Genomic DNA, 13,487 nt, shown 5'->3' with positions numbered 1-13,487 from the left:
GCCAATTTGAAGATGGTTGCAAAGGAAGAGTAACTAATTTTTAATTATTAATTAAACTTGGGCTAAAATGCAATTTATTTTAAAAAGACTATATAACGTAAAATATTTTCATAGATTTTTTTTTTATTTTTTTTTTTTTATACTTTTTGTTCGTTTCTATTGAATTTATAGAAATCCGAACAATGACAGCTGATCTTATATGAATTTATTTACAAACTATTTAAGTATCTTAATTATAGTGCAAAAAATAACGAGTGTAAAATTTAAAATGCCACACTCTGAGAGTGTGAGGACCTCCCGTGTAAATAAAATAAAGTTAATAAAAGATAAAACCCTCTCAAACACAGACTCCAACTCGTATCTCGTTCTCACCTCAAATCTAAAACCCTAAACCCCGCCGAGCTCCGCCGCCATATCCGGCCATCAACGCTGAAGAATCTGAACAGGTGTGCAGAAATTTGTTTATCTGATGTACATATATGCATGTGTGTATCAGTTTATTTACTTAGAAATTTTGAGCTATTACTATTTATCTTTGTATCGATTTCTCAAATAGCTATTATTTTTTTCGCCCAGGATATCGTCGAGCTACAGAGTTCTCTCCCTTAAACGCCAGCTATTGTAAAAGGTCAGAATTTTTTTTGTTCTTATTAGTGTATTGTTTCTGATCTTTATATATAGCTGTATCACTTGCCATGGAATTAATTTATCGACCGAGGTCTGTGAATTTCATCGATCTAGGGTTAAATTTTTGTGCTTGAAGAAGCGATTATTAGGATGAGTTCTTTCTGGTTGGGAATCAAATTTTATCTCCTGGTGCCGTTCCGCTTTGTCTCAATTGTATGATCTTGTTGTGTATTCTGAATTTTCGTGATTGAAATATCACATTTCAAGGATGCAATAGATTTGACTGATTTTTTTTTCTTTCTTTCTTTTATCCCGAGTTTGTTGAACTGTATATGTCTCTGTTAATTCGAGTGTTTTTTTTCTTCTTCTGCTGATTATTGTTATTGAAAAATTGAATCAATGGTGTAGATGAAGAAGAAGAAAGAGGTCAAATCCGATAGTGACCCAGCCCCGGTGGTTGACTTGAAAGCCGTGATTCATCAACACTCGTTGTTCTTCGATAAGCTAGTCGAGCTTATCCCCGCCAGATTTTATCTCCCGGCCGAGGTCGATGAGGACAAAGTCTGGGGACCCAAAAGCAAAAAGGAAAAGGCTCGGTTAAAGAAGATAGCAAAGAAGAACATCAAGACCGTCCGTAGACACCGTTTGGACCCCGAGAGAGCCTCGATGACGACTCTCGACCTCCTCAAACAAAGATTGGAGAAAGACAAACCGGAGAAAGATGGCATCAAAATCGACGACAAGGACGACGAAGGGAACGAGAAGAACATCCTCTCGGGACTCGACGACGACGACGGCGAAGAAGAAAACAACAACAATAAGTCGTCGTCGACGACGTACGAGGATCTCCGGGAGCGTCTCCACCGCCGGATCGAGGAGTTCCGCGGCGGCCGGAACGTGGGGTGCTCGAACAGAGAGCTGAAGAGAGCCGAACGGAAGGAGAGGAGAGAAGAAAAAGGACATCTCCCGAAGCGCAAGAGAGACCCCGAGAAGCCCGAGAAAGAAGAGAATCAGAAATCAGAGAAGGACGTGGATAATGAGGCTGCGGAGGCGGCGGAGAAGCTCTCGTTCGGGTTCGTGGAACTCGGGGACGGAGAGAGGAAGAGGAAGAAGAGGAAGCTCTCGAAGCAGCAGGAATTGGAGCGGGCCCGGGAGAAGCGCGATGCCCGAGAGAAGGACCCGGAAGTGGCGGCGAAGGAGTCGTGGGGTTCGGCGACGAGCCGGGCCATGGGAGAGAAGGTCCACGACGACCCGAAGCAGCTGAGCAAGAGCATCCAGAAGGAGAAGAGGAGGCACCAGAAGAACGCGCAGAAGTGGAAGGAGAGGGTTCAGACCACCAACAAGAAGATGGCCGACAAGCAGAGGAAGAGGAACGATAACATTCAGTCCAGGAAGGACGAGAGGAAGCAGAGGAAGATCGACAAGAGGGAGAAGAAGCTCATGAGGCCCGGCTTCGAGGGTCGCAAGGATGGCTTTATTACCAAGTAACCATCTGTTCAACGCAAGTTTTGTTTGTTTATGGTAAACCTAATAACACTTTGGTTTTTTTTTTTCTTTCTCTTCATTTGATTTTAATACTATACTTTTGAAGACGCTGATGAGCGATGAAAGTTGTGCGTTAAATCGTTGTGCTTGGTAAAACTGCCCAACTCAAGTAGATCATATGAATCTCACAGATGATGTCTTCTTCTTTGCAATTTTTGCTTGTTTCAAACTTACCAAGTAATTACTCTGTTATTTATCTTTATTCTTTAAACAGTGGCCTGTATTTTATTTTGGGAGCTTTTGAAAATCAGGATTTAAAATAGAGAGAAGAAAGTAACATATATATTATCAAAATTCCGTCCAAATTCAAATAAATAATCTTATCTTTTTGTGTTTCAAAATTTAATTCATGTATATTCTCTGAATTCATTTTTTTAAGTGGTAGTAGAAGTTTGAATCAATTTTTATAATTTTAACCATTGCTGTTTATATCATATTTAACAACTTAATATATATATATATATATATATATATATATATATATATATATAAAATAGAAATTTCATTTTCTAGACCGAATAGTTATCAAAATATCATGTTTGGACCCACTACTTAAAAAATATACAAAATTAGACTTGTCGCATTTTTTGGACGAAAATACCCTTAAGTTTAAAATAAACCATTCATTTCTCTGACAAGTTCCGACACTCAGACAAGTTCTAAAAATTTTCCAATAAAGCTTTCATCGGATTTTCCGAAAATTCTGACAAGTTACGACACTCTGCAACAAGTTCCGACACTCTCCGATAGTCTCCAACAAGTTCCGATTAAACACACCAAGAGATGAAGGGTTTATTTTAAACTTAAGGTATTTTTGTTCAAAAATATGATAAAAGTCTAATTTTAGATTTTTTTAGTGGGTCTAATTAAGATATGATTATTAAATTTAGAAAATGAAATTTCTCTATATATATAATTAAAAAAAAAATAACTTCGTCTTAAAAATATATATATATATATATATATATATATATATATATATATATATATATTGTAGGTTTCGAATGGCTTGGGCTCATCGCATAAGCTGGGATGCAGGTGTAGTCTGTCGCATGCACGCCAGGGTGTAGGCAAGGGTGGACCCACTCTATTTTTATTTTTATTTTTTTATCACTATATATATATATTTAATATAAATTTTTATATTTTTTAATTTGCCCCTCTTGAGATTTTTTTTTTTTTTTTTTTTTTAATTTGCCCTTTAAATTTGCTACTCTGTTAGGCTTAGTGCTCTTGCTGGATATATATATATATATATATATATATATATATATATATATATATATATAAAGCATTATTCAAAACTCACTATTCACCGTTGTTTTAATTAAAGTTTTTGAAGCTTAAAGATTGATTCTCTCAGAGAATTTTTGTAAGTTTTCTATTTATATTATCTAAAGTTTTAATTTATGTTGAGAAGTTGAGTTGGTAAACCAGAATTTTATTGGTCAGTCATGTTTAGTCAAGATAGACATTTAGGTGGTCCCATATGTGTTCCTTCAACCCTCTCAACGAAACCTAATAGCTATAAACAATGTGAATAGTCTCCTCAAAATCTTCGAACCTACTAATCGTTCTACTTCAAATGCATTTATTGAAACAAGTGATGAAGTTATAAACAGTACATAAATAATTGGAGTATCCCTAAAACAGATATTAAGACTATTTATAAAATTGGAATTTTTAATTTTAAACAAGATTATTCAATCAAGAAAACTTAGCATACTACTGCTTTAAATCATGAGCATGAAACATTGCATTTATTTTCTCATTATGCTTTAAATAATCATAAAAAGGAATTATGAATATTTGCATGTAGACATGGTTCAAGTTGTTGTTCAACCATTTTTTAGAATAGGACTAGATATTTCAGTATTTATGTGCTTACATGAGGCACGTCATTTAAACTTTAATAATTCTCTATTAGCAATGATGGAATCTAACCTTGCTAATGGTCCAATTTATTTCAACTGTTACCCAAACTTTTCTGTTTCGCTATTTGATTCAAATATTCTTGATACTTTAACTTTAAACATTAAATAAAAAATAATATGAACTGCTAACTCTAGATCTATTGAAGTCATTTATCGTGTATACTACAAAGTTATGACTACTACTCTTAATCCTTCTAAGCATAATTTAACTAGAAATGAAACTATAATTTTGAAGCCAATACTCGACATTATAAAATAAGTACTCCTAAAAGATTAAAATGGAACGAATTAAGTCAAATAGAGTCATATCAAAAGAAGAAGTTCCTTTCGGAGGTCCGGCCATACTATTGGGAGGAGCCGATTCTTTATCGGCAATGCGCGGACTTGATCGTGTGGTGGTGCGTGCCCGAAGATGAGATGGACTCTGTCATCCGACATTGTCACTATCTAGAGTGCAGTGGTCACTTTGGCCCGAATCGCACGGCAGCAAAAATCCTCCAATGTGGCTTCTATTGGCCGACGATCTTCAAAGATTTTCGCACATTCATCCTCTCGTGCGATCGGTGCCAGCGAACCAAAAACATCTCCAACCGCAACGAGATGCCTCTCACCAACATCCTCGAGATCGAGCCGTTCGATATTTGGGGGATCGATTTCATGGGCTCATTCCCGTCTTCCTACAACAACAAGTACATCATCCTCATGGTGGATTATATATCGATGTGGGTTGAGGCCAAAGTCACACCAACAAGCGATGGAAAGATGGTTCTCAAGTTCTTAAAGAGTATCATTACGAGGTACGGCACTTCCCGAGCCATTATTAGGGATGGAGGCTCCCACTTATATAACAGGCAATTTGACGCCCTTCTCGCCAAATATAGCGTCACTCACTGGGATTCGAGATCGTACAAGTCTATCCTCACGGTTGGGTGAAACTGAAGAACCAACGAGGAAAGCAATTCAAAGTCACTGGGCAACGGGTAAAGCCTTATTTCGATGGCGTGTTCGAGAGCGAAAAGGCGGTCACTCTTATCGCCGCAATTCCATGAAAAATCGGTACCCCGTCAAGCTATTGATGTTAACTAAAGCGCTGTGTGGGAGACAATCCATGGAATTTCTTTCGTTGCATTTTTATTTTATTTTTCTTTTCCTTTTAGGTTATTTTTGTGTGTTTTGGCTTAAATAAATAATAATAATAAAAATATTTTAAAAAAAATCTCGCGGCGCGCGTAACACGAATTTTTCTACCCACCTCTGAATTTTAGCCTTTAAAACACATTTTGAGTGAAAAACTTTATATTTTTCTACCCACCTCTGAATTCTCTCCAAACCCTAACTCCTCATCTCTCATTCTCTACGAATTTTTGGCTAAATCCACCACTTTTCTTCACCAAAATCGTTCTTAACTTTTTCTATTCTTGTCGGTGTGAGAATCTCTCTCTATTTGAAGCTTTTTGTGTGTTCTTCATCCCATTTTCAAGACTCTCAAGGTACCACTTTATACTCGAATGTGTTGTTGTCAATGGTGCCCACAAGAAGAGTAGTAGTGTCTATTTATGTACATTTGATGTCATATAGTCTTACGAAGACTCTTGCTTGTAATTGCTTATTCATTAATAAAAAGTTGAAACGTTCATTCAATCTTCCTTGTCTGAAGCTTTATGATAAAACCATAGTCTTTTAGTCCATAAACAAACTAAACAACTTACGAAGAGACAAATGTAGATTTGCATGAACAAACTCTTCGTAGTTTGCTTAAAATGATATATTCGCAATCTTAGGGTCAAAGGACTATTGACCTCAGTATGATTGTTAGAAGAATCTATGATGTCTGGTTATGAGGCATTGAGAGTTTGAGACTCTATAGTTCTTCTAGGTATCTTCCGAAGGTACTGAATTGACCAGTGCACTTCTAGAGACAATATAAGAACAAACCATTTAACCTCTTATGTCTCGAAGTCACTATGTATGAATTGCATCATGCTTACCTTAATCCTGAAATGAGACATGCCATTTCACACCTTAGTATTCTCATTTGAGAAAGTCAGAGTTCGGACTCACTATGTCATTCCGAACAGGGCCTATTGGTGAAATACTAAGTTGTGAGTATGTCATGAGTAACTTTGTGAAGTTCTCATAGATATGGAATTCATGTACAAGATTGCTGTAATGCAATGTATGTCACCTCATGCTTTGTTCCTTGGAGTGTGAATAAATGAACTGGCCAGTGTCCAAATTGAGTCCTGACTCTTTTGGATGAAACAATGTGACTTGTTAGCTCCTCGTCAATACATTGTTTCTAACTTATTCACAAGCGACAAAGGAGTTGAGGAAATAACAGCTAGAAGGGTAAAATGGTAATTTAGTAAATCCCGACTAGCTGATGACATTCATGAAGGGTAGCATAGATAATATTCAGTGGATCCGCTCATTATAATTAGGTCGAATTCTTGAGTAGAAAACAAATTCATTTGAACCGAGAGATTTTCAGTGTCAGCTCTTTAGTAGAGTCAGCTGGCATTAAGCTAAACTTGGAAAAGGTTTGTGAACTTTTGAGTCCAAGTGTTTAGCTAAAGCTTTGTTCATTTGGGTCCATGAGGTCACTGTCACGAATCACATCGATAGGAATAGTTAAACTGGAAGCTAAGTCAAAACAAGAACGAAAATAGTCAAAAGGGTATTTTTGTCTTTTGAGACAAAGGATGAAATGAATGTCAATAAATTTTTTGACAAGTTCATTTGATGACTTAATGTCACTCGGCCATAATATGATTAATTGGGCCTTGTGGATTAATTTCATTTCATAAGAATTTTATTGAAAATTCTTAATGGGCCTTTTTCATGTTGTCATGAACAAAATGGAAAAGCTTCTAGAAGCCCCTTCTAGAAGGTAATAGGCGCCCATAATACCAATAGGAAGAGAGAATATTTTGTGCATAAATGTATCAAGATACTTGCCAAAAGAAAAAGAGGAAACAAATTTCCCCTAAGAGGAAACATGGTGGGCGCCCAAATGTGGTCAAGAGAGAAGCAAACAAAAGAGGAAACAAATCCAAGGACTTACTTGTTTTGTCTTGGACGTGCACCTCTTTGAAGGAAAAGGGAAATTGGCTCATGAATATGTGATATTCTATAGAAGAGGAAACTACCTTATTGAAGGTGAGACCTCTCCTATAAATAGGAGCCTCATTCCACACTTTTCATTCATGCAAAGTTTTAGAGATTGAGAGCTTCTCTCTCTAGACTTGGCCGCCCCTTCCTCTCTCTCTCTCTAGTTTATATTTTCGATTATTTCTTGTCTTGGCACCTAGGTCCTCACTCGACCTAGTGTTTAGCTCTGCGACTTCGAGACTCGTTCTCAAGTCGTAGTGTTTAAAAGTGCCCACTCACTGATTCCTTCTTTTCGAGTGATTTAGTGATAGAAACTTTCGTGGTTGCTCGAGGTGCCGAGGAAAGAAAGAGAGACGTGCTGCGAGGGGAGACGAGCGTTGCAAACTTTCCACAAGCTTCTTCAAAGTTCAAGCTTCAAGAAAGGTTAGTAAACTTCTAGCTCATATTGGTTTTTAATTACATGTACTTGCACTTGTCTAGGTTAGTAAAAACCGTTTTTACTTGTAAAAGAAAATTTAAAAATTCCGCCGCTTACCGAAGCGTTAATTATTTTCTTAAACCCTAGATCGATTCCAACATGTGTTGCATTTTGGGAGTTCTATGTGGTTAATTTGTGTGTTTAGGAGTTGAATACACAATGGGCTGAATTGATGTAGGTTGTTATACTTAGTGTTGTTACGCTATATGTCGGCTTTATTTTTTAGTGCAAGTTGTAAGGAAAGATGTCGGTCTTCATGCTCTAACTTCTGGTAAGATGTCCTTCCTCCTGTGCGCAGACTGTAATTCTGGCAAGTTTCCGGTTTTGCCAGATTACCTTGCTGGTGACTTTATTGTGCAATATTCTTGCAATTATGGGTAAGGAAACTCTAGATACACTTCCAGGATTGTACGGCTGCTATAAAAGCCCTGCGCTACCCCCTTAGCAGCCTTGACGCTTTATCGAAATACATTGGACTCCTAGACGTGCAAGACTGGCGGACTGGGAGACTTTGTGTATTAATAAGAGCGGTGTTATTCATCAAATACTATTCGAGAAGATTGAGTGTTTGAGTGATTTGGGTTCTGTGTTTACGTGATTGAAGACTCACGTGCGATTGAAGACTGAAGTCGTCCGAGCATAGGCGTTTGCTCAAAGAGCGGAATTGAGTAGAATCTCTAATTCAGGGGGAGTCCCTGGTCTAGGTATTCACTTGTGCTAATAGGTTCTAGGGCTTTGATTTTGCGTTGTAATCATATAAGACCTTGCTTGTACTATTGACTACTATATAGTGAAATCCTTTCCAGTGACAGAGTGCCCCCTGACGTAGGTGTTGTAGCAGTGAACTGGGTAACCATATTGTGCATCTTTTATTTATTGTACTGTTTTGTTATTTATCCATTGTTTGTGTTCAAGCAAGTTGTTGAACACATTGTCAATACATTGTGTGCGACATCTTGTCTTTGTGACTAATCAGAATTTCAATTGGTATCAGAGAAGGCACCTAGATCTTTGGGTGGTTTCCATTTATGGATAGTTCCAAAGGAGGGTCGGTCAATCGTCCTCCGGTTCTTGATGGAAGTAACTATAGTTACTGGAAAGCCCGTATGAGCGCCTTTATGAAATCTCTCGACAGCAGAACTTGGAAGGCTGTGATCCATGGCTGGGAAGCTCTAGTTTTTGTTGATGACAAAGGGGCTGTGACCGCTCCCAAACCCGAGAAGGAGTGGAGCCCTACTGAAGATGAGGCGGCTCTAGGTAACTCTCATGCACTCAATGCTATATTTAACGAGGTTGATAAAAATGTTTTCACGCTTATAAACACATGCACAAGTGCCAAAGAAGCGTGGGAAATTCTAGCTGTCGCCTATGAGGGAACTACTAAAGTCCGTGAGTAGAAGCTTCAGTATCTCACTACAAACTTTGAAGCACTCACTATGCTTGACGATGAATCTGTTGTCGACTTCAATGTGCGTATTCGAGATCTCGCTAATGAATCCTACTCCCTCGGCAAACCTATGACAGATGAAGATCTAGTCATAAAAATCTTGAGGGCATTAAGCCCAAGATTCAAGATGAAGATCACTGCAATAGAAGAGGTTCATGACCTTAAAACGCTAAAGTTTGATGAACTTATGGGATCCCTCATGACCTTCGAGCTATCTCTTCCCAAGATGGAGAAGAAACACAAAGGAATGGCTCTAGAAGTTCTATTCATGATCAGAAGGAGCAGGTATACTCTGATTATGATAATGAAATTGATGATACTATTGCTATGCTGGCCAAAAACTATAGCAGGGTTATGAAGAGATTCAGCCAGATGACTGGGAAGAATGTCTCGCAAGATGTCAAAGATAACTTTCAGCAAAGATTCCAGAAGAATGAAAACCTTCACAGAAACGGAAGGAGTGGTGAACGCTCTGGAAAAGGCAAAGGTATTCAGTGCCATGAGTGTGAAGGCTTTGGGCATATTCAGATGGAGTGTCTAACTTCCTAAAAAAGCCGAAAAAGGGATACAACACCACTTTATCTGATGAGGAAAAAGAAGATAGTGACTCTGATAAGCAATTTTGTTTCCTTCACAGCTTCTATTCCCACTCATAACCTTGAATCTATTGATGACTCTGCTGAATCCTCAAAGAAATTTGTTATTGATGATGAACTATCTGATGATGCAATGAATGATGCTTATAATGAATTACATACTAAATGGGTTGAAGAGTCTCAGGTCCTTGACAAGCAGAATGCACTCATTCTCTCTCTTACTGAAGACAAGACAAGGCTCTTAGAAACCATTGTTGATCTAAAGCGCAAAGTCAGCCGCTTAAATGGGCAACTTGACCAGATGAATAAATCTGTCAGGATGTTGAACTCTGGCACTGACAGCCTGGATAAAATTCTCAATTTCGGGAAATCTGTGAAGAATATGAAGGGGCTTGGGTATACTCGTCGTGCTTCCACGTCTCAAACTACTTTTGTCCCCCAAAAGTTTACTGACCAGATGTCACGCAATATGTCTCAGACATCTGGTGGTAACAAGTTCCAGAATCAGCATTAGCAGCATCCTCACAAATCAGCCAGGTCTCTTGTCAACAGACCTTGTTGGATTTGCCATCATTGTGGAAGAAGGGGTCACATATAGCCTTTTTGCTATCGCCTTTATGGGAGGAACCTTCATCAACACCAATCTTCCCACAGGCAGCCTCAACCACGTCATCAAGCCACTCCTCGCACGAAATGAAGAGTGAAAAATACATCATTTCACGCCAACATTGCATACACCTCTCTGAGTGCCTCAATGGGCAGTGATTGGTACTTTGATAGTGGTTTCTCTCGTCATCTGACTGGTTTTCAGGACTTTTTGTCCAACATAAAACCTTACTTCAACTGTCAGGCCACATTTGGTGATGAAGTGAAGGCCAAGATCATCAGTAAAGGTCAGCTCAACTATCCTGGTTTGTCTTGTTTAACAGAGGCATTATTGGTTGAAGGTCTCACTGCTAATCTTATTAGTATCAGTCAATTCTGTAACTTGAACTTATGTGTTAATTTTACTCGTGATAAGTGTGTGGTGATAAATGAGAAACATAATGAACTTATGAAAGGAACCAAGTCTCAAGACAAGTGCTACATGTGGTCTCTAGTAAAAAACACTCAGGTCACCAAGTGCCTTCTGTTCAAGCTATGGCATCAAAAGCTTGGTCATTTGAATCTCAAGAGCATGCACATAATTATATATGAGAAGGCCATAGTTGGTGTCCCTGATCTAAAGATTGTTGAAGGAAAAATCTGTGGTGATTGTCAGATTGGAAAACAAGTCAAGAAGTCGCATAAGATGGTGTAACATTTTACCACCTCGCGGGTTCTAGAACTTCTTCACATGGATCTGATGGGGCCAATGCAGATCGAAAGCCTCGATGGAAAGAAATACGTGTTTGTGTGTATCGATGACTTCTCCAGGTATACTTGGGTTGATTTTATTCGTGAGAAATCTGACACCTTTGTTATTTTTGAAGCTCTATGCAAGCAAGTGCAGAGAGAAAAAGGAGAAAACATTGGCAAAGTGGTCAGAATCCGGAGTGACCATGAGAGGGAATTTGAGAACATAAGCTTTACTAACTTTTGTACTGCAGAAGGAATAGCTCATGAATTCTCTGCCCCTATCACACTACAGTAAAATGGGATTGTGGAGAGGAAAAATCGAACTCTTCAAGAAATGGCTAGAGTGATGATCTGGCCAAAGACATTCCTCTTTACTTCTGGGCTGAAGCTCTCAACACAGCTTGTCATATTCATAACAGAGTAACTATTCGTCCAGGTACCACTATAATTCATTATGAAATATGGAGGGGAAGAAAGCCAAATGTTAAGTACTTACATTTCTTTGGCTCGATGTGTTATATCCTTGCTGATAGGGACCCCATTCGCAAGTTTGATCCCAAAAGCGATGAAGGTATCTTTCTTGGGTATTCTAGAAACAGTCGTGCCTATCGTGTATTTAATAAACGTACTAAGTCTATGATGGAATCCATAAATGTGATTATCAATGATGATTCTGATGATTTCAAAACTGTTGATGATGTGGATGAAGTTTTTCCTAGTAACACGGATGTCAAGACAGATGCTGGTAACAAAGTGTACGACATTTTTCCTGGTAGCACTGATGTGAGGACAGATGTTGGTGAAAAGGTGGATGACATTGTTCTTGACAAAGAGCCTTCTCCTGAGGAAACATAATCTTCACTAGAACAAAGAGTTCCTTCCTAGAGAGTTCAGAAAAATCATCTTGTTTACGAGATGATTGGTGATATTGGTGAAGGTATGCGCACTCGCCCTAAAGTGCCTGTACGAGAGATGATTGGTAATCTCTACTTTGTCTCTAAAATTGAAACTAAGAATGTGAATGAGGCTATTGATGATGAATACTGGATTAGTGCTATGCAAGAGGAACTTGTTCAGTTTGAAAGAAATGAAGTCTGAGAGTTAATTCCTAAACCTGATAATTTTTTTGTTATTGGAACTAAGTGGATCTTTAAAAATATATCTGATGAGCATGGCAATATAACTCGAAACAAAGCTAGACTTGTTGCACAGTGTTATACACATGTTGAAGGTGTGGATTTCGATGAAACTTTTGCCCTTGTTGCTAGGCTTGAAGCCATCAGACTTTTGCTTGGTATCTCGTGTCATCTGCACTTCAAACTCTTTCAGATGGATGTCAAAAGTGCATTTCTTAATGGGTATTTGAATGAGGAAGTTTATGTTGCCCAGCCTAAAGGCTTTATAGATCCTAGCTCGCCCCATCATGTCTACAAGCTTATAAAAGGTCTCTATGGCCTAAAACAGGCACCTCATGCATGGTATGAAAGACTAACTCAGTTTCTTGTGCATAATGGATATATACGAGGCGGAGTCGATAAAACCTTGTTCATAAAGAAGGAGGATGGGAATCTCATGATTGCTCAAATATATGTTGATGAAATCGTCTTTGGAGGAATGTCTAACAAGATGGTGGACTTTTTGTGCGACAAATGCAATCTGAATTTGAAATGAGCATGGTCGGTGAGCTTAACTTCTTCTTGGGTTTTCAGATTAGACAAATGGATGATGGTATCTTTATTTCCCAAAGTAAATATGCTAAGAACATTGTGAAGAAATTTGGTTTGGAAAAATCTTCTCACAGGCGAACCCTCGCCGCTACTCATGTTAAACTCACTAAGGATGAGCTTGGTGAATCGGTTGATCAAAGCCTTTACAGAAGCATCATTGGCAGTCTTCTCTATCTTACCACAAGTCGTCCTGACATAGCATATTCTATTGGTGTTTGTGCTCGTTGTCAAGCTAATCCCAAAGCTAGTCATCTGTCTCAAGCCAAGCGCATTGTGAAGTACATATCGGGAACTGCTGATTTTAGGCTTCTATATACTTTTGATACCTCATCTACTCTTGTGGGGTATTGTGATGCTGACTGGGTAGGTAGCACTGTTGATAGAAGAAGCACTTCTGGTGGATGTTTCTATCTGGGGAACAATCCTATTTCATGGTTCAGAAAGAAGCAAAACTGGATTTCCTTGTCCACAACTGAAACTTAATACATTACAGCTGGAAGCAGTTGCACTCAGTTACTCTGGATGAAACAGATGCTTGCTGAATATGGTGTCGGACAAGATGTCATGATGTTGTTCTGCGACAACATCAGTGCCATCATTATTTCAAAAAATCTGGTCCAACATAGTAAGACAAAGCACATTGAAATCAGACACCATTTCATTCGAGATCTTGTGGAAGATAAG

The 13,487-nt window shown here is 38.4% G+C and overlaps 1 protein-coding gene across 1 annotated transcript; it reads left to right on the top strand.

Moving 5' to 3' along the window:
- Positions 1-296: 296 nt before the first annotated feature.
- On the top strand, positions 297-2,302 carry LOC149393661 (uncharacterized). The gene is made up of 3 exons (XM_089617325.1): positions 297-446; positions 577-628; positions 1,036-2,302. Exon 3 carries the CDS (start codon positions 1,036-1,038, stop codon positions 2,113-2,115), a length of 1,080 nt encoding a protein of 359 aa, XP_089473451.1. The 5' UTR covers positions 297-446; positions 577-628; the 3' UTR covers positions 2,116-2,302.
- Positions 2,303-13,487: the final 11,185 nt, after the last annotated feature.

This window comes from Urtica dioica, chromosome 6, assembly GCF_054948205.1.
Source record: "Urtica dioica subsp. dioica isolate 48M chromosome 6, U.dioica_male_clone48M_v1_H2, whole genome shotgun sequence".
NCBI lineage: Eukaryota > Viridiplantae > Streptophyta > Magnoliopsida > Rosales > Urticaceae > Urtica > Urtica dioica.
Note: the sequence above shows the minus strand (reverse complement) of the source record. Positions and strands in the feature narration are given on the sequence as shown.

What these genes read in the sequence shown, in the direction of transcription:
- LOC149393661 (XM_089617325.1), top strand. Translation starts at nt 1,036, where the DNA reads ATGAAGAAGAAGAAAGAGGTCAAATCCGATAGTGACCCAGCCCCGGTG.